Source organism: Naegleria lovaniensis, assembly GCF_003324165.1.
Source record: "Naegleria lovaniensis strain ATCC 30569 chromosome Unknown tig026, whole genome shotgun sequence".
Lineage (NCBI taxonomy): Eukaryota > Heterolobosea > Eutetramitea > Acrasida > Naegleriidae > Naegleria > Naegleria lovaniensis.
The window spans coordinates 287,922-308,164 of record NW_025407848.1 but is presented as its reverse complement, the minus strand read 5'-3'; the positions used below and the strand labels follow the sequence as shown (position 1 = coordinate 308,164).

Sequence of the window (20,243 nt, the reverse complement as noted above, 5' to 3'; positions counted from 1 at the left end):
GTGATGTTATTATTTATTGTTGTTGTTGTAAAAGAGAATTGGGGAGAGATGAAGTGAGGAAATGTTGCAATTTAATTATTTTTTTGATTGACAGTTGACGTTCTCCAAGCTTAGACAATTCATACTCTAATTCGAATCTCTCCTTAACCACCAACTCAAAATCCACCAACTCTTGTCAGGACATTATCAGCAGAAAGTGATATCATATTCAAACCTCCCTTCTTTAGCTGTCGTATCAAAGTTGTTGTGTGTTGCTAAAAAATTCTTTTAGACAAAAAAAAACATTCTTTAGTGCGACCAAGTAATTTGCCTGTTTTGCTTTTTGATTGTTTTCGTTACTACACTCGAGACAGAGTCAACAAGTTAATTTACTGACATCATTTTACATGCTTTCAGAAAGCAAGCAAAGAGAACGAGCATTGGAGGAATCCAAACTACCTTCTCTCGATTTGCCATTAACCCACACCAAAACGGAAGAGAGCAATGCTTCTGTCACGACCCATTCTAATGCTGCTGTCAATGCCATTCGACAATTGAAAGATTCTCATCATCATCAGCTCACCATTCAAGTTAATAATAATCATGGCAATAACCATACTCATCACAACAACAACAACAAGGACACCAACAATTGCCATTCATCATCTAAACATGTCCGAATCGAATCTCTGAAAAACATTCCTTCTCAATCTGTGGCTGATTATTATTGTGGCCATCAGGATTTCATGACACTCACAACTTCACCTTGCTCCGATGAGAGTGAAAATGCAGCTCCTTCTTCGGAAACACCTTCCACTCCAACCATCACTTCTTCCCAAATCATGACAATGCTCAATCAATCATCATCATCCCCGATGAATATAATTCATAGTAAATCATGTCCCACCATGGTCGTTCCAACAACAACAACCACAGCCTCTTCTTTTTCTCATGATGATGATAATTCCACGACCATGAATTATTCTTCACCTCCTCCCACTGGGAGAAATGAGATGGTTTCTCCTTCGTCATCTCCAACCTCTGCGTGTGGTTCAAGTAGTTACAGCTATCCATCACCACCTTCCTCTCCTTCTCATGTTAGTGTTCAACAACAGCAAACATCAGCTTGGAAACGATTTGGCCTATTGAGGAGAAAGAAGAGTCAAGAACCTCTTGCAAATACTCACAACTCTCCCTCATCCACACGTGTGGATCAGGACGATTACGGTAATAGCAACAGTCCATCGAGCATAAAGAGTCTCGGAAGTGATCATGCCCTTTCTTCCTTCTCGAAAAAACAAAATTCCAACCACAACTCTTCAACAACGAATGTAGCCAATACTTCCATTCAACATGATTTGAATGATTACCTCTTCAGCTATGATGCTGTTCTGGAAAATTCCGAAGCTTGTAACTTGTTTCTGCAATATCTCAATGAAAAGAGAAGTCCCGAGAGTTTACTCTTCATGATGAGTGTTAAGGAATTAAGGAAATGTTTCCATTCAACGACGAGTATTGTAGCAGCAGCAACATCATCGTATGATACCATTTCCAATAACAGCAACAATTGCGAATCAGCCCTATCATCAAGTTTAGGTTCTAACGGTTCTAATCATCACGGATTGGATACATTCTCTTCAAACAGCAATGTTTCTCAAACCACACCTCCTCTCCTTCATCATCACCATCACGTTCTAAATTCAAATTCGTTACCTCATCTCAGAAATATGTTACGAATGATTGAGGAAATGGATTCCAAATACTTCAATAGCTTTTCCAATATTGAACTCAATTTACCTCTACACTTACATGAACCCTTCTCTAAATTAATGGAAGAGTTTGAATTGAAGAAGGACAAGTTTATGAACGGAACGGGCTCGAATGGCCGTTCCCATCACGGATCAACAGAAGACTCGCTCGAAGAAGAAATATATGCCATAATCAAACGGTTCATGTCTGAGTTTAAGCGAATTGAAAATTATTTGAGTTTGAATTTAAAAGATGCGCAATTTCAAGAATTTGTGGAATGGAATGAATTTAAAACGTTGGTTCAGACGAAGGGGTTTGCATTTCTGAATTCTATTGCAGAGTTAAAGCCATTTAGTCACACAAGTTTTGTGGAATCTCTCACTGAAATGAATATTCCAAGAATTACAGTGAAACAATGCAAATTAATCAAAAACATGATGTTAAAGAACAATAGTTTGTGGAATACACTCATATCGAAACCAAACTATACAGTGAGCTTATCCAATAATCAGTATCTTCTTGGAAACGAAGCAACATCCTCAACTAACGGAGGAGTTCAATTTTTTAAATGTAAGTACAAGTAATTTACTGAATTTTCTTACATTCATCTCCAACAATTCAATAATTTTCTAACAATTATTGAATATCCAACATTTCCATGTTTAACACCGCGTTAACATGAAAACTCATTAGATGATATCATCTTTCCCTATCCAAAGAGTGCTGTCATTAACACGCTACTAAGCACGAAAATGCGTTTCAAATTCGATAAGAACACCAAAGTCCTCTCAAAAATTGATTATCAACCTAGACAAGATGAAGAGCATTTGGCTACCACAATAACCCAAGAGGTTTATGCATTTCCTTTTCCATTTCAAGCAAGAGAGTTTGTTCTTGCATGCTCATTAGTGAATGACAGTACCGATCAGTGCACCATGTTGTGTGTGAGATCGTGTGAAAGCGATAAGGCTGCTCCTTTAAAAAGAACAGTATTTGCTGTGAATATTGGTGGATGGGTTTTTCAAGATTTACCTGGATCACAATGTCGATTCATTCAATTTGTGGGAGCTGATTTTAGAGGTTTACTTCCTAAAAGTCTTGTCACCAAAAACATTTCAAAACGAGCAAGATATTATTATGCTGATACCTTGAAACTGTTCGAGGCGAATAGAAAAGAAGGGTTTCCTGAACCTAACGATGATCCAATATTTGAGAGTTTTATGAACACACTAAAAGAAAATGGAACTATTGCCTTGTAGGAGCTTGACATATTAACTCTCCTGCAAATCATTCTGAGAAATCATTTACAAAGCTCCTTGTTGCGTCATTAACGAGCTTGAGGTAAATGGAACATGAGTGAATAAGAAAGAACCGCATGTTCTGAATTCGCTCTTATAATTCTTTGCTTGATCAGTTTCAAAGGCTTTTTGAAACCAAACCAAAGCTTGAATGGTAAAAATTCGCCCTTTTCATCTTTGGCGAACTTTGTCGTCCACTTCAAAACCACATTATTTGGTGGTGGATGTTCAGATGATAAATGTTTTTTGAGAGAGCTCAAGAAACATTTATCGTCCTTAGAAATTGCTAAAACGGGCTCGTCACGAAGAGCGGCTGTCCAATGTTCTTGCCATTCTTTGTAGCCCTTTTCGAATTTTAACTTCCAACTTTTCTTTTCTTCAGGACTGGGTATCACCTCAAGACCACTATACCTCACCAAATGAGCTCTAGCTCATCAAAAAAGTTCAACCAGTCATGTTGTCGAGAGATGTTATCCCAATTTTTCATTTCAACGGTGTAAGTGTCAATAACTTTTAGGATCAATCCAAGTTCAAAACAGTTCCATTTTAGATCAATGTGGGATGGAATGACAAAATTCACGTTTCCATTATTGAATTTCACCTCATTGCATAAGGAAGTCCATCCTGATGGCCCATAGAGGAATTGGACATATTGAAGAACCTGAGAATGATCAATCGCCTCTCCCTTACTTGATCCAATGGCATCATGATAAGATTTAGCAAGCTCTTTTTTAAGTGATTCATTTTCATGAGGTCGAATATACATGCACAGCTTGTCTAGAGTAGAGATTTCAAAATTTATGAGCAATACGACGTATGGTTTCAGTTCTAATTTCTTCATAGCTCAATGTGAATGTTTGAGATTTCCGTGCTTGTTTGTTTGCATCATAGTTAATAAAATTTGGTTCCTTATCCATTAACGAACACAATTCTTGATCAAAGATAATGCAGTACCAGTCGCTTTTAACAAAATGTAAGCAACTATATACTACAGTAGTTACATTCATGTCGTACTTACCCGTCTAAATCACCACCACCCATTTTCTGATGAGGTGCTAATTGGTCCTTTGCAACTTTGGGAAAGACAATGACGTTCCTCAGAGATGCAAGATATTCGTTAGGAGGAATCAATACAATCTCTAATTTCTGAATATCTCCCTCGTACACCAAAGGATCTCTATAAATAATGGCTTGTTTGATTTTGTACAAATTTTCTAAAGTCAAAGTGTCACAATGAATAAACACTTGATTAGGTTGTAGAGCGTTCTCAATACTCTCATCAATAACTCCCATCAGCCTTACTGCTGTTTGTTTTAGATGCATCTTGAGAGAAAGATTCTTGCGAACCAGCTTTTCACACGTTTTGGTGATGGAATCACCTATATGATTTGCAATCAAGGGGAAATTTGGCTCGAATCCATTTTCAATTTGTGTTTTGAACCTATAATTGGTGCATAAATTCAAACACTTCTTTTTAAGTTCTGATGCATTCGAACGATCCAGATGAATCTTCTCTCTAAGATACTTCTCTAACCAATGAATAAATAATTGACTCATTTCGTCTTTTTTGGTGGTCAGATTTAACATGCAAGACATGAACGTCCTATGCACAGAACCTTCAATGACTGAAGATGATTTCAAAACATCAATGAAGGGATAAATGTCAATGTTCGTTTCATATTTCTTCATGGAGGGACGCATTAAACATGTAACCTCATCAGTGAATCCATGTGTTTGTTGTAAGGCCCGCCAATGCTTGTGTGACACTTTTTGAACCACTCCTTTGAAACCATGAACCCGTATCTGGATAGCAGAAATCTTTGTAATTTCATTCTCTTTGAAATAAGGTATTACTTCCTTTGCATGAAATGGTTGTGCATTGGTTTGTTCTAATGTTCTTTCAAATTTATCTCTCTCATCATTCCACATCCATCCGCGCAAGGAAATTCATCCTCATCCTGCAGCATGAAGATTTCTCTTTTTTGTAACTGTTCATTACTCATGTAGCTCTTTCCATTGCTCATGGCAATACGAGCTATGAGTTTGCCAACTCCTTGTTTTGCACATTCTTCAAAGTTTCCTAAAAGAGAAATTAAATAAGGTCTTTCAATACATGAGGCTAAAAACACACAACTTCCGTCGTTAGTGTTTAGAGATGAATTGCTAGCGTTGAAAAAAGTATAATGTACGTCATTGTAAGTAATTCCATCGTTACAAGCTTTCAATTTCAAATCCATGAGCTCAGCATTGTTTTCATTTCCATTGACAAACTTGACGAATATCAACGCTCTGCCAAGGCCCATTGCCATTAGAATCCTAGACAGCCTGTTGTACGAATAAAACACAAAACCCGATGTGTTGGCAATATCCTTTTTTGTGCCGTCATACAGAGATGAATATGCATAACGCTTGTCAGAGTAGAGAGTAATGGTTCCGACCATTGGATAACAAGGTCCTACTAACTTGGCAAGTGTTTGCTTGATGATATTGTTAGAAAGCTCTGGTATGAATAGATCTGTCAAGCTGACATGTTCACGTAATAGATCTCCAATGGGTGAGGTAAAATTGTCTTTGATTTCATCAAGTGATGAAATGTTCATATCAGTGAGGGTTTTGTCCCTGAGAAGGTCGTGAATGATAGATCGGGCTGACGAAATATTACCGTACTTGGTTGGGGAATGTTCATTGGTTGAATATGGATTGGTTCCAAAGGCTTTCTTGCCGTGTCAGCTATTTTTCTCTTTTTGGTGTCGCTTGAACCGTTTTCCTTGTCTTGATCATGGTTCTTTGATGAGGTGAAGGAAACAAAAGAAGATGTACGAGTCGACAAGACTTGCCTTTGGACCTTGGTGTCAGTCTCAGCAAGTGGTCTCTTAAGAGTGGAGGTCGAGTATGTGACGGTGTGTATAGACGAATATCTTGTGTTCGGATCTTTCATTGTGCTTGTTGTTGTGAACCAATGGCGTGCCTTTTTTTTGGTGTGGATAAAAAGCATAAAACGATAAACAGAACGGCACGCAGCAAGAAAAAATTCGCAAAAATTATTGCAATGGAATCTGTACCGCTAAATACTAATTACGAAGAGCTACGGATGATTTTTTAATCTGTTTATAAAGGTTGAGAGCTAAAAGGTCGCAAAGAATATACTATTGCGAGGTAAAAATAACAGAAATAGAAAAATTGATAAATTACGGTCTTGGTCATCACATTGTTCTTTTTCAAAATTAGGTTATTAAAAGCATTTTAAAATTGTTTGATTTGGTGTTCCAATGATGAAATCGTAAAATTGAATCAAGAAGCGTTGAGAAACTCCAAAGGGTGCTTGCAACTACTGAGCTGATTGATTACAACAAGACTTTTCAAATAATATATCCATGCCGAGTATCAAGAAAGCAAAACGAGCAAGCAAAGCAGAGGAGTCCTATTATTCCTCTCCAATGACAGAAAGTAATATCGATGCACTGTTGCAATATGTTGCTGCAAAGAAGAATGTTGGAATGAAAGTTACTACGGCCATTAAATTGTTTGCACAAGAATATAATTTCGACCCAAATCATGCTAGAAGCTCTTTTTATGCAAAGGTGAAATCATTTAAAGAACAATCGGGATTATCAACAATGAACGTTTTTCCTGATGATGTGTCTAGAATGAATGATGATTTATTGTCTGCGATCAGATTTGAAACGAAACAAGTAGAATAATCATTTACAGACTTTGTTCACACATGGACTATACCATCTCAAAAGCCACACCAAGAAACCGATTAGTTTCATTGACGTTCACTACTGCTTCCAATCCAAACATCCACAAAATGGTCAACAAATTAAGTAACAAACGTGGTTTTGAATTTGGAGCAGTTCGTTTGCGTTATTGAATGAGAGCCATTACAGCCGATGGTTGAATATCTTGATGAAAGTATTGACATCACCAGTATGAAAATTGCAATTGTGAATGGTGCTGACGTTGGAGAAGGTGGCAAAGATTCATCTCAGAAATATATCATGTTGATATTTAAGAAGAACATTGAGAATTTGGCCGTTTCTGAAGAAGATTTTATTCTTGTTGAATAAACTTGGTGTCAAGCAACTGTGAGTGTTAGAGACCAAACAGGTGCCATTTTACCCTTATATCCCTATATCAAACTTGTACACTCGAATGCAGTGGAATCGCTTTCACATCATGTTGCTGCAGTTTTGGTGTGGTTGGCTCTTTCTTGAGTTGGGGCTGATCTCGAAACGCAAATATTGGATGATACAACACAATTCCAATACAAGCAAATAAAAGGATTCCAGAGAGTTTAAAAATCCATAAAACCACACGAGATAGGAGAATTCATCCACAGCACAAGCAAAAGCAAGTGCAGCAATTTGCATCAGAGCACAACCTGTGAGTCCACATTGCAACACGACAATTTTGACAATGGCTTGTTTTGAGTGTTCGGTGAGGTGATTCAACGACGAGGTGTTTCTTTGAATCACATTTCGAGTCATTAAGGCAACATACTAACAAGAATGATTTCTTTTTCATGGAATATATTCAAAAGAACTTACGTTGGAAAGTATTGTCTGAATGATCAATTGAAAGACATAGGTGATGAACGCAATGACTAGAAGGATAGTTTGGTAAATGTATGGAATGTATGAAATTTGATAGAAAAAGTAAGAGATGGAACTCGAGAAAGCAATGAATACGAGAATGACAGAAACGATACATGTCCAAACGTTCAAGGCGAGTGTCAACCTTCGTGCCTTTGAATATTCATGTTCCAATCCTGTCGCCTTTTTCACCGTTTGAGAAAGACATTTCCTACAAAGCACATAATGACAATCATGAGCGTTAAATTCACAATAACAAAGAATAATTCACAACTTTCAAACAAGTACATGACAACAATCTCTTCCATCGGAATTCCAGCATCCAATAGTCGTATCGAGCAATTTCTGTTTTGAAAAGTATCCCTAAACTCCATGGAATAAGGTTGAAAAGTTCTTGCAATATACTTTCGTATTGAGAAAGAATCCGTACATTCATGAGATCCAAAATATCTCTACTGACTAATACCAAACATTGAATCAATGAAAGAATTAAAATTAAAAGAATCATGAGAACTTGATTCTTGTTCATGTGCTTTCGAGATTCGACCCGAAGCATTACAACTCCAATGATGAATGCAAATAACAAGAACACTAGTAAAAAAGCAGTGGACATGCTCACTGCTGTTGCGCTTTGAACAAGAGGATCAAGTCTTGTTTGAGTAATATTGGTTTCAAATCTTGGTTGGATGAGAGCAGCATTATGAAACGATGTATTGGCAGAAAGAAACATGTTGAGAGATGAGAAATGACAGGATGCGAAAGGGACAATTCTTTGTTTTTTTGATCATGTTTTGGAGATGTTATGTCATAGGCTGGACAGTCACCATCTCTGTAAAAACTCAAAACTGGTTTTCTAAACATCACTTAATTCTCAAGGATTGACACTCTTTTGAGGATTGCATGAGCCATCTCTTTCAGCATTCTCAAAGGTGGCTGTTCCGCTTTTGTCACCTTGATGGTTTTCAAAATGCTTGTTCCTGTTGTAACAAACGGCTCCGAATAAAGTTGGATTTTTGATTTGAAAAAAATGAGAGCCACAAAATCGCTTCAACGTATCCTTTCATCATCAACCAATTGCACCTTACACAAGCACTCTGTTCTTACATCATCATCATGCGTAAGAAAATTCAGCAATGTCGTTATTGATAGTACTCTCACCGAAGAACAACTTCAGTTGAGAGAGAGTATTAGACAATTCGTAAAGGAAGAAATTGCTCCAATCGCTGCCCAAGTGGATCAGACCAATAATGCTCCGGTCAAGGAATTGTGGAAGAAGATGGGAGATTTGGGTCTTTTGGGAATTACCGTTGACCCAGAATATGGTGGAACTGGTTTGGGAGTTTTTGAACATACCTTGGCTGTTGAAGAACTGTCAGTTGGAAGTGGTAGCATTGCGTTGAGTTATGGTGCTCACTCAAACTTGTGTGTCGATCGTATTTTCCGTGTTGGTAATAAGGAACAAAAAGCCAAGTACTTGCCAAAACTCATCAGTGGAGAACATGTTGGTGCGTTGGCTATGAGTGAGCCAAATGCTGGTTCAGACGTTGTTTCTATGAAAACTAGAGCTGAAAAGAAGGGTGATCGATATATTTTGAACGGCAACAAGATGTGGATTACAAACGGTCCTGATGCTGACGTTTTGGTTGTTTATGCCAAGACTGACGTTAATGCAGGTCCAAAGGGAATTACTGCATTTATTATTGAAAAGGGATTCAAAGGGTTTAGCACTGCTCAAAAACTTGACAAGTGCGGTATGAGAGGAAGTAACACATGTGAATTGGTTTTCCAAGATTGTGAAGTTCCTGCTGAAAACGTTTTGGGAACTGTCAACGAAGGTGTTAAAGTTTTAATGTCTGGTTTGGACTATGAACGATGCATTCTTTCTGGAGGACCTTTGGGACTTATGCAAGCAGCTATGAATGTTGTAATTCCATATGTCCATGAAAGAAAACAATTTGGTCAACCAATTGGTGAATTCCAATTAATGCAAGGAAAGCTTGCTGACATGTATACCAAGCTCAGTGTTTGTCGCTCATATGTTTATTCAGTTGCCCGTGCTTGTGACAGAGAAGCAAGCAGTAGATTATTGAGAAAGGATTGTGCTGCTGCTATTTTGTATGCAGCTGAATCGGCAACATGGTTGGCTTCACAAGCAATTCAAACTTTAGGTGGTAACGGTTATACCAAGGATTATCCAGTCGAAAGAATTTGGAGAGATGCTAAACTTTATGAAATTGGAGCAGGTACCAGTGAAATTAGAAGAATGTTGATTGGTAGAGAATTATTTTCTGAAACCAAGTAATTGATACGAGAGACGTACTTTCAAGAGACCCAGTAAAGAGAGGTTCAATTATTATTATTATTAACATGACGACAACACGATAATTCTCCTCATGACATTCAATGACCCTCAATTCTCTCCTCAATGGAACAATTCACATTTGCTGGACAACACACGTACACGTGTTTATCTCTCAATCAAATTGTGCCACAAAGAGGAATGGATCGGACTGAGTCAGCACCTGCGTCCTCTGTTTTAACTCTTCTTGGTCCTCCAGGCTTGGTATGATTGCCTTGTTGTTGCAGGTGTACGAGGAATTGGTGTCGGAACACAACCCCGACGTTCATCATCTCTAGGCCGATCGAGAATAAATTGAAGGAGAAAATTGTCCAAAAAAATTTCAACAAACAGCTCTCCCTTATTTTTGAGACACGTTGCCGAATTTTCAAACGCTATCTTTGCCGTAGATAAATATATTTCAAATACAACATGGCTGCTATATTATTATATGGACTTTTAGGTTTGATTGGAGCTTTCTTTGTTTACTGGTTTGTTTTCAGGTCGGATGGTACTGAAGAAGCCGAAGAAGAAGTTTTGGAAAAGTAAGTATTTCCAAAGAGAACCAACTCGTGATGATGAACACACGAATATTTTCCGGACATTATTTTCCATGATATCTATGATCCATATGTTGTATCGATCTACCACATGATGTGAATATCTCTGTATTCTTTTGTACAACACGTGTAACTTGATACATTCTTCCTCATCATTCATGAAATTATTCATCATCATCAATCGGACTCTATGAACTACTTTTTAATTTAGCAAGGAATATGTCGATGATGGAAGGCCCAAAATGCTTATTCTCTACGGCTCTCAAACAGGTACAGCTGAAGAATTCTCTAATACATTAGCACAAGATGCTAAAAAGTATGGCTTCAATGCCATCTCAAAAGACATGGTTGACTTTTCGCCAGAAGAATTGTCCCAAGAAAAACTTGTTGTTTTATTGGTCGCAACTTATGGTGAAGGTGAACCAACTGATAATGCACGTGACTTTTATGAATACTATAAGGACACAACTCTTGCGAATGACTCTCTTTCTGGTGTCAAATTTTCTGTTTTCGGATTGGGTAACAAACAATACAAGATTTATCAAGCAATGGCCAGATTCTTCGATAAACGATTTGAAGAATTAGGAGGCGAAAGATTCTATGAAAAGGGTGAAGGAGATGCTGATGCAGATATCGAAGAAGATTTTGAAGAATGGAAGACACACATGTTGTTGACAGCTTCGGAAATTTTCTCAACCACAATTCAAGAAGAAGAGGACGATTATGAGAAGAAGTTCACTCTAGATTATTTGAAGAAGCCAATTACCATGACACCATTCAAGACAACTACTCATTCTCCAGACGCTAAACATCCATTCCTTTCAACAATCACAAGAAACGAACAATTGTTAAAGGCATCGGGAACAGATAACAGAAGTACAGTTCATGTAGATTTCAACATCAAGGGAAGCGGTATCAAATATGAAGCAGGTGACCATCTTGCTGTTTATCCAGCTAATAATGAAGCTCTCGTCAATGCATATCTCAAGAAATTAGGTGTTAGTGACGAACAGGCTGATACTCCATTCCAATTGAGAAATCACAAGGATAATAGATTGGCAAGCTACTTCCCAAAGGATGCCATGACCATCAGAATTGCTTTGACCTATTACCTCGAGCTCAGTGATCTCGCAAAGAAGAAGGCATTCAAGGTAATGGCACATTTTGCAACTGATGAAAGCGAACGTGCCAAGCTCAAATTGCTTGCTTCGAACAGTGAAGAAGGAAAGCTCGAATATCACAAATTTGTGAAGGAGGAAAGCCGTATCACATTGGACGTTTTGAACTATTTCAAATCTGTTGTCTTGCCAATTGAAGCATTCTTAGAAATTGTGCCAAAGATGCAAGTTCGTTATTACTCCATTGCTTCCTCTTCACAATTGCATCCTGAAGCTATTTCTGCAGTTGTTGCTGTTGTGAGATACAAGATTCCAAACGGTACTCAAAGAGAAGGTGTTTGCTCATCATATCTTGAAAGAATGGCTGTTGGCAAACAAGCTTACATTTACGTACGTCAATCCAATTTCCATCTTCCTTCTGATCCAAAAACTCCAGTCATTATGGTTGGTCCTGGAACTGGTATTGCTCCATTCGTTGGTTTCCTTGAACAACGAAGAGCCATGTTGAATAAGGGTGTTGCATTAGGAACTTGTCACCTCTATTTTGGTTGCAGAAAGAAGGCAGAGGATTACATTTATCAAAATGAAATGGAGAGTGCCGCCAGAGATGGAGTGATTTCCCTTCTTGATATTGCCTTTTCCAGAGATCAAGGCAGTAAGGTCTATGTTCAACACAAACTGGAGGCAAGAAGTGAAGAATTGTTTAATCTCTTGAACAATGGAGCTTATTTCTATATTTGTGGTGATGCCAAGTATATGGCCAAGGACGTGGAAAAGGTCATCTTGAACAGTATTCAAAAGTATGGCAAAATGGACGAAAAGGCAGCCATGGATTACCTCGAAAAACTAGGCGTAAGATATCAAAAAGACGTTTGGAGTGCTTAAACACCTGACCAACAACACACCAAAAATTTTGTTAATATTTAACCAATACATAAATTGTCAATAATTATTATTTATACATTGCGTTGACCTATTCTTCCACAATCTTGACATTGGAATTCAGCTCAAATTGCAAGGAATGAATTTCCTTATATGAAAGATATTCAGCTGTGTTCTCGTATCTTGAGAATGTGTCACCCAAGTTCATTTGCAAATTCTCAATGAGGTCCGAGTAAACCTTCTCAATCAATTCTTTGTGTTTGCTTTCGAATGTTGTCGCCTCTTGCAGAGCCAATCTCAGCACTTTAAATTGAGATTTAAGGGATGATGGTACGTTGAGTTCGTATTCCGCTCCGCTTTGCAAATAATTGTCATTCAGAGTGAGAACAATTTCAGTGATGACGGAGATATCTTGGCCAAAGAGTTTGTCTTTACAACGTTGCAAATATTTCCAAGCATATAAATTCTCAACAGAAAACTCTTTCACACAAAAACGTTCAAACAAGGCACATCCTCTTTCATCGCAAGTAAGGTCAACATTTCATTTTCTTCTTCTAAATTCATGGCATTGTTACTTCCACTACTTCCATTTGGAATGGATTCTCCAGAGCTATTTCTATTCTTTTTCGAATACTTTTGAATTCTATAATAGAGTGACATGCCACTCGCAAATCCTCCAAATACCAACAAGTAACTCAATGTATACAAAATTTCAAATAAGAATTGAATCTGTGTGAAAGTATTGTTTTGCAATGAATTTTCTTCACCACTCCAACGCTCTGCACATACAATCCCAATCCCTGTTGAACCATCAAAAACACAAACATGATCAAGTATAATATCATTTCCATTCTAAAGTACAATGGTCGATCCATATTCCAAATAGGTCTCAAAGGTTTTAAAGCCAGGACATTGTGTTTCTTTGTCTTTTGTTGTGAAGCTTCATTGGATGATTCCAAATTGTTCAATGACGAATGAAATTTCACTTCTCTCATTAAGGATGGAATAAAATCCAAACACAAGATCAATGAAATGACTGCACTACAAAATAATATCACCACTGCATATGAAATGGATACAATAGAAACATAGGTTTTAGGATTGAAAATGGTACTTGTGGTTGAAACTCTTCTCAACACCACCCATAAGGTCCAATACAATATATTGATCAATGCGAAAATGAATAAACTGGTGAAAAAGAGAGTTTTTGAAGTCATGATTCGTAGCATTCGAATGAGGAATGATGTTTTCCTATTGGATGGTTCATGATGATAATTGAATTGTAATTTTCTATAGAGATGTTGCATGAATTGAATTCGTGACACTTGTAATAAATAGGAGAAAATTGCTGTTAAATTGAGAGTGTTCACCAATATGGTTGCAATATGATTGAAATAGGAAGCATCTGAATTTTCATCAATTTCTAATGGAATAGGTTGAGTGAATTTGGCAACAATTAAGGATCGATGAGTCACATAAATGAGTACAGATTCTACAAATAATGCTAAAATTCCCAAGTAAGGTGTCACTAATCGACTCTTCACTGGTTGTTGATTGCGGAAAATAATGAGAAATATAAAAATGACTAAACAACATAACACGAAGAACGATCCAAATGCGATCTGTGCAGTGAATAGAGAAATAATATTCGAACGTACGATACCATATTCGTCATTGATTTGTGTCATGTTAAATTCTAAAAATGTGGAAAATTTGGTCGTGTGAGAACAATGACAAATCAACCTATTGGTTGCCGATTCGAGACCTGCAAATTGGCACCCATTAGAACTCCAATTTCTGTTGACCTCGTCCCAATATTTACAAGCAATCCATTGTTTCTGAGATGATGTGCTTGTATTTTCCATCGCTTTGAATTTCAAAATAATGGGTGATTGTAAATTTTGTAAAATAACCAATTGATCATTTTCATAAAATTTAAAGTCATAAATGTTAGAAAGAGATTTCAAAGTATTACTTGATGCTTCAAGAGGTAAAAATTGATCTGTGGTGACTAGAGAAACAAAGCAAAGTCCAATATTTCGAGGTGAAAGTGTTTGTGGTGCTCCATTTGTGCTCTTCAAACTTAATGAAATATCTCCGTATGAACTATTATTTTCGATGGTAGCACTGTCAACAGAAGCATCCACAATCACTTTTGAAAGAGTAATATTGACATTCTTTGAATTGAGAACGAGAGAAGGATTGAGACGACCATTGGAAAGAGAGGAACTTTGAGAAATTACCTGTTGTGAAAGTAATGAGGTGAACTTTTCTCTCACATTTTCTGTTCCGTTGAATGTAATCATTTGGGAAATGATATTTAACATGAGTTGAGAGTTGTCAAATGTCTTGGTTCTGACATATCCAAATTGTGATATTTCTTGTTGTTGTTCTAGAATTGTATCTCCCAATGCTGTTGCCAAGTTAGAAGTGACCTTATGTAAACTTCCACTCGAAACATGAACACTCGCAGTTAAGGCACGATAAAGGACTGGAAGAGTGACAGCATAGTTTTGAGAAGTGACAACAATCTTATCAATCATGCTCGAATAATTCTGAGAAGTATCATGAGCCATAAGAATCAACTGTTCAGTTGTTGGATTTTGTGGAGGTGGATCGACAAGGGCATCCAATTGTGAGGTAACTGTGGTTTTGTTGGATAAATTTTTCCAGCATTATCTCGAACGAAAATGACTACATGAACATCCTTTTTGACAGCTATTTGTCTCCCAGAAATGGTAAAGGGAAAGTTTTAGAAATTGGAGTCGTATCAGTGGCAGGTGTGACAAAATCAGTCACTCGAATATAATTTTCATCTCCAATTGGTTTGTAAAAACCAAAGGCATAACTGAAAGGAGCCATTTGAGCAAAAACTCCACTGGTACTGATAGGAGTTATATTCATCATGAAGGGTGTGGTCAATGCGACTCCAACAGATGGATAAAAACCTGTTATTTGAGAGGAAGTTATTTGTGGCATTTCCAAAATAGTCAAATTTTTAGAGAATAGAGCTTGAGAGTTTTCAATGACCATGTTAAAAACTACTCGATCTCCAATGGTTGTGTTCAGCATGGCTTCAATGACAATGGGTGGTAAAAATCTAAATTGTCGATTATAGTAAAAATAGACTGCTCGTCCAGTTCGTTGTGTGGAGGACAGTAATTCACTTTCACCTGAATAAATTTCAAAACTATACTTGTAGTTTGTAAATGAATTGTTGATAGCATTTTGGAAATCAGCACTGATCGAAAATGATTCAACGGTCCAAGAGATTTTGAATTGTGATTGTCTCACGACATAGTCTTGAAAACCAAATACTGAAATATTTTGAACCAAACTAGGAGTAATAGGTATATTTGGTAAGTACCATTATTCAATAGCGACGACACACAAATATTACTTCCATTGTAAAAGAGTCCATTCTTGCATTTACAAAATGGATATTCAGTCATTGGTTCCTCTTTTTCAGAATCACATTGAGGAGTCAATGTTCGAATTGAAAGTCCTTCCACAAAGTAAATCACACCATTATTCCTATTCACAGCAATACCTTTTGGTTGTGATAGAGAATACTTTAGAGCATCTCCAAGTGTTGTGTCCGTAAGACCTGTCGTTGAAGTACCAGAATCTGATCCAGCAATAGTGGTCAAGATTCCACTCGTCATGTTAAACGCTCGAATTCGATTGTTACCAGTGTCTGAAATATAGAGCTGTTTCAATCCACGAAAAGCATGACACATTTATGTGAAATTTAGTCTCTGTATAGTGTTCAATTATTTCACACCATCGATCACTTACCATTCCAAAAGCACTTGTCATAAATGAAGGTTGATTCAATCTTGCAGTGGTAACATCTCCATCTGAAAATACATTGATACCATAATTCACGAGGGTTGTAACGACACCACCACGAAGTCTTCTCAATTTACGTTTCTCAAGAAAATAAACCTAATAATCAATGATTTCATATCACGAATATAAAAATTCCAATGAAATTGTAAAACATACATCATTATCTTCTGTAATTTCAATATCTTGATAATTTCCATCACTGTAAATACTTGCAGATCCATAGGTGCCATCTGTCGAGTCTTGTTCTGTACTTGCTGCATTGGTAATTAATGAAAAAAGATTTCCATTACTCACAAGCCATAACTTGCCACTTGTCATGGCATAGATCGTGTGTGGAGATGCTACAGTGATCATAAATTTGAAGTGTTTGTTGTTTCATTCTTCATAACATTACTTACAATTACCTTGTTTTGCCTTCAAGCCAAAGACAGTTTCAGTAAATTCCACAGAAGTGGTTTTCCACAAATTCACACCATTCGAACTCGTCACATTGTCCAATCGAAACGAGTTTAAAGCTTTTTGTGAGATAAAATACGAGACTTGACTTTGAAAATTGCTGGGTGACAGCGATCCTCCAAAAGTTCCCAAAACGGGATAATAACCTGTCAGTGGTGTGTAAAATCTCTGTCTACGATCATTCTTCTTGTTATTGGATAATACATTTTGTTTGTTTTTCCATTCTTTCACCTGTGTCACTAATTGTCGATAGGGATCCAAACGCGATCGAGCATGTTCATCTTCAAATTTTTCTTTTGAATTTCCTTGATTCATCGTGGCATTCGATCTGACATTTTCATGACTCAAAGTATTGATCGATTTACTTTGGTCACACTCAACGAGAGGGATACATTCGGTACTGCAATGGATAAAGAAGGTGAAATCACTGAAGGTGCTGGAGGAATGATCGTACTATTCGAAGGCAATGGAAGTGTCACAGAAGGTACAATTGGCAAAACATCATCCTTTACAAATGAAAGAGCCTCTAGTTCAATCCATCCCATGGAGAGTTGTGTTCCTGTATAATTCAATAGAGGTGTTTGTTGTGGACTCTCATTCGGAATCAAGACTTGTAAAAGAATTTGATTCGTCGAAAAGGAGTTCGAGAGAGCAGCACCATTCGAAGGATTCACGAGAATTAATTGAGAAGGTGTGGACAAAGTTTGGATGTTGGGAATGAGAGTTCCAAGTGTGTAATTCCAGGCATTAATGAGAGGAATATTGTTGATGACGATGATGAATAGGAAGAAGAGAATAATGGAAAGGGTTCTAGTCGATTGATTTGATTTCATCATGGTGTTGTTGTGATCATGTTGTTGTTGATGAAGTAAATCATCAGGCGATGAAATAGTGTGAGCGAATCCTAGTCTTGTTGTTGATGAAATTTAAATGATGATGATGAGGCAGTACAATCTCACACAGATTTGTTGTTTTTGATTTAAAAAATGCAAAGTGTCAAATTTCATAGTTCGCGCATAATCAGATGTTTCATTTGGGATTTGGAAACAATTTCTTCAATTGCTATACTTGAACCTTATTCATCAAAAATCGATGTGTCAAAGTGAAGGTAGAACCACAACATTCTTTGAATGGATGTAAAAAAACAACGCTTTTGATGTTCATTCAGTCTCCCGAGTCGAATCGGTTGAAATGACTCTGATCCAGCTGGACCTGTCTGCTACAAAACAAGAAAAATCGACTGCCTTAATTTATGAATTCTTCCATAACCACCTTAAATGACGAAACTGATACAAAATCTTGGAGGTGGAGAAGCAAATCTCCTTTTTTAAAATAATTAATTAGGTCTTCAAAGGCGTGGTCAACCTGAATTAATGCTTCCTCATGTGTTCAGTGCGAACCAACACAAAGATTTAATAACTAAAATAACGACAACTTCCAAGGATGAAACACTATCCAACCACCAACAGTTGACAACACACAATGTTGTAAAGTAGCATTGGTTCTTTTCTTATCAAGCGTGGTCATGAACCTGCTTGCAACAAATCCTCTGCCCTCTTCGACCTCGTGTCCATTTCTGGTCATCACACGCGATTGTCCTCGCATGGACACACAAAAACAGCCCATCACCAAGCACGACATCTCTTACCTGCGATATTCATAACAGAACAACGCACGACACAAAACAAAATCACTCAACAGAGGTTCACCTTTTTCCTTGCGTGCAGCAACAACATATTTTTGAGCGCTTATTGTGCGTTGTTATTTTCCATCAGATTACTTTCATCGTACACTTGTTCATATAAACAGTGTTCAATTGCTCCATACATTCCTTCAGGAACAGCTCCCAGCAATAGAAGAAACTTGTTAACGAAAAGTTACAGTCTTTGAAAGGAAGTGCGCGTTTTTGATTCCCCCATTATTGCGTACCTCCAAGAACAAACTTTTGTATCATCACCAATTTTATCATAGACGCCAAGATATAAGATCTCTCTCTTTGACCACACTCGTCGTTGATATTCTACTACTATCCATTCAAGATCTTTTTGTATATATTTTCATCTCGTTCAACGATATTTCCTTCAAACGTTCAGAATGATCCATGTTACTCCATCATCATCATCATCACCAACCACCAAGTCTTTCAACTTTTTTGTTAAAGATCCCAAGGTTAGAATCTATCAAGCAGAGATGGTAGCAGAAGGAAATTCTCATCTGCCCAATAACAGCCATCCTCACTCATCATACACTGTGAGTGGTAGCCTGAATTGTTCCAACAACAACAATAATTCTTCATCCGATGACAGTGTATGCAGTCAGGATCAAGAAGAAGAAGAAGGTGTTGTAGTTGTTACATCGACTTCACTTGGAAAGAATAGTACCCAAGTACAGACAAGACAAGTGGGAGAACATCATCTCTCTCATTGGTTTTTCAAAAAGAATCCATTGAAAGAGAACAATAAGAAGAAGAAAATTTCGAACACTGGCTCGAAAGGAATTTCAAAACCAAAACACAAAACAGGTCCAACTGTCAGTACGAAATTACACGAGGTTGCAAGGATGTCGACTCAAAGTACCACGAGAGAGTCTCAGACTGCATTGTGTCAAATGACAGCATCCATACACGCTGCTTCTTGTCAACACCAAGGTGTTGTTGCACCTAATGCGCATGTGGATGTTGCAACACAACAACAGCACACCTTTATGAACCCTATGAATAGGACACCAGAAGTGAAAACTCGTTTTTATTATGATGATCACCAACATGTAGCGATCAGGAGTGAGGAGGTTTCAACTAGGCATGTGCTTCAACCATCGTACTCGACACAACAGGTGGCTGTTGGACATGTACGATCATGCAATGACATGCAAAGCATACCGACTTTTACGAGAATGACTATCCATAGAGATGTTTCCAGCGTGACTCCATATTTCAACCTCGTCGTCATTCTCCACCAGTGTCACCTTCGAATGCTTCCTTAAGGTTGACCTCAAATCAACTTCCGTACAACAGTGGAGTGAGTGGGCGAAGTGATTTTCCTTCCATTCCATTCAGTGATCAATCACCTGCATCGAGCCCTTCTTCATCTCTGGGCGAGTACGGATCTGTCTCTAATACGATCGTTCAACTGCAACAACATGTTGCTAGGGGAGGACAGTCAGCATCAAGTCTGTTGTTGAAAGAGTGTTGTGAAGAGCATCCCCCTTCACATTATCAACACGCGCCATCGTATGAAAGATTGAACAACCATACGGATTCAATGTCAGTCATGAGAGAAAAGTTACCTCCTTTGCATGTGATGCTGTCAGAGCCTCCCAAAGCGTATCCTTTGCCTTCATTGACGAGTTTGTTGAATGACAAACCAAACTGGCATTGAATTTATTAAGTCAACTCACTAAACATTTTGAAAAATTGC

The 20,243-nt window shown here is 37.6% G+C and overlaps 9 protein-coding genes across 9 annotated transcripts; 5 read left to right on the top strand and 4 right to left on the bottom strand.

Moving 5' to 3' along the window:
* Positions 1–386: 386 nt before the first annotated feature.
* C9374_006079 (uncharacterized protein) lies at positions 387–2,987 on the top strand (the record flags this gene model as incomplete). The annotated part of the gene is made up of 2 exons (XM_044695900.1): positions 387–2,298; positions 2,422–2,987. The coding sequence occupies 2 exons, from the start codon at positions 387–389 to the stop codon at positions 2,985–2,987; spliced, it is 2,478 nt and encodes an 825-aa protein (XP_044547375.1).
* An 830-nt stretch (positions 2,988–3,817) lies between these two features.
* On the bottom strand, positions 3,818–4,715 carry C9374_006078 (uncharacterized protein; the record flags this gene model as incomplete). The annotated part of the gene is made up of 2 exons (XM_044695899.1): positions 3,818–3,986; positions 4,045–4,715. The coding sequence occupies 2 exons, from the start codon at positions 4,713–4,715 to the stop codon at positions 3,818–3,820; spliced, it is 840 nt and encodes a 279-aa protein (XP_044547374.1).
* Positions 4,716–4,915: 200 nt separating this feature from the next.
* C9374_006077 (uncharacterized protein) lies at positions 4,916–5,626 on the bottom strand (the record flags this gene model as incomplete). The annotated part of the gene is made up of 1 exon (XM_044695898.1): positions 4,916–5,626. The coding sequence occupies one exon, from the start codon at positions 5,624–5,626 to the stop codon at positions 4,916–4,918; it is 711 nt and encodes a 236-aa protein (XP_044547373.1).
* A 774-nt stretch (positions 5,627–6,400) lies between these two features.
* Positions 6,401–6,727, top strand: C9374_006076 (uncharacterized protein; the record flags this gene model as incomplete). Its single annotated transcript, XM_044695897.1, has 1 exon — positions 6,401–6,727. The coding sequence occupies one exon, from the start codon at positions 6,401–6,403 to the stop codon at positions 6,725–6,727; it is 327 nt and encodes a 108-aa protein (XP_044547372.1).
* Positions 6,728–8,648: 1,921 nt separating this feature from the next.
* On the top strand, positions 8,649–9,923 carry C9374_006075 (uncharacterized protein; the record flags this gene model as incomplete). The annotated part of the gene is made up of 1 exon (XM_044695896.1): positions 8,649–9,923. The coding sequence occupies one exon, from the start codon at positions 8,649–8,651 to the stop codon at positions 9,921–9,923; it is 1,275 nt and encodes a 424-aa protein (XP_044547371.1).
* A 468-nt stretch (positions 9,924–10,391) lies between these two features.
* C9374_006074 (uncharacterized protein) lies at positions 10,392–12,522 on the top strand (the record flags this gene model as incomplete). Its single annotated transcript, XM_044695895.1, has 2 exons — positions 10,392–10,504; positions 10,731–12,522. The coding sequence occupies 2 exons, from the start codon at positions 10,392–10,394 to the stop codon at positions 12,520–12,522; spliced, it is 1,905 nt and encodes a 634-aa protein (XP_044547370.1).
* Positions 12,523–12,610: 88 nt separating this feature from the next.
* Positions 12,611–15,095, bottom strand: C9374_006073 (uncharacterized protein; the record flags this gene model as incomplete). The annotated part of the gene is made up of 2 exons (XM_044695894.1): positions 12,611–13,034; positions 13,309–15,095. The coding sequence occupies 2 exons, from the start codon at positions 15,093–15,095 to the stop codon at positions 12,611–12,613; spliced, it is 2,211 nt and encodes a 736-aa protein (XP_044547369.1).
* Positions 15,096–15,237: 142 nt separating this feature from the next.
* C9374_006072 (uncharacterized protein) lies at positions 15,238–17,663 on the bottom strand (the record flags this gene model as incomplete). The annotated part of the gene is made up of 6 exons (XM_044695893.1): positions 15,238–15,836; positions 15,887–16,229; positions 16,318–16,467; positions 16,528–16,712; positions 16,770–17,155; positions 17,209–17,663. The coding sequence occupies 6 exons, from the start codon at positions 17,661–17,663 to the stop codon at positions 15,238–15,240; spliced, it is 2,118 nt and encodes a 705-aa protein (XP_044547368.1).
* A 1,258-nt stretch (positions 17,664–18,921) lies between these two features.
* Positions 18,922–20,204, top strand: C9374_006071 (uncharacterized protein; the record flags this gene model as incomplete). Its single annotated transcript, XM_044695892.1, has 2 exons — positions 18,922–19,674; positions 19,734–20,204. The coding sequence occupies 2 exons, from the start codon at positions 18,922–18,924 to the stop codon at positions 20,202–20,204; spliced, it is 1,224 nt and encodes a 407-aa protein (XP_044547367.1).
* Positions 20,205–20,243: the final 39 nt, after the last annotated feature.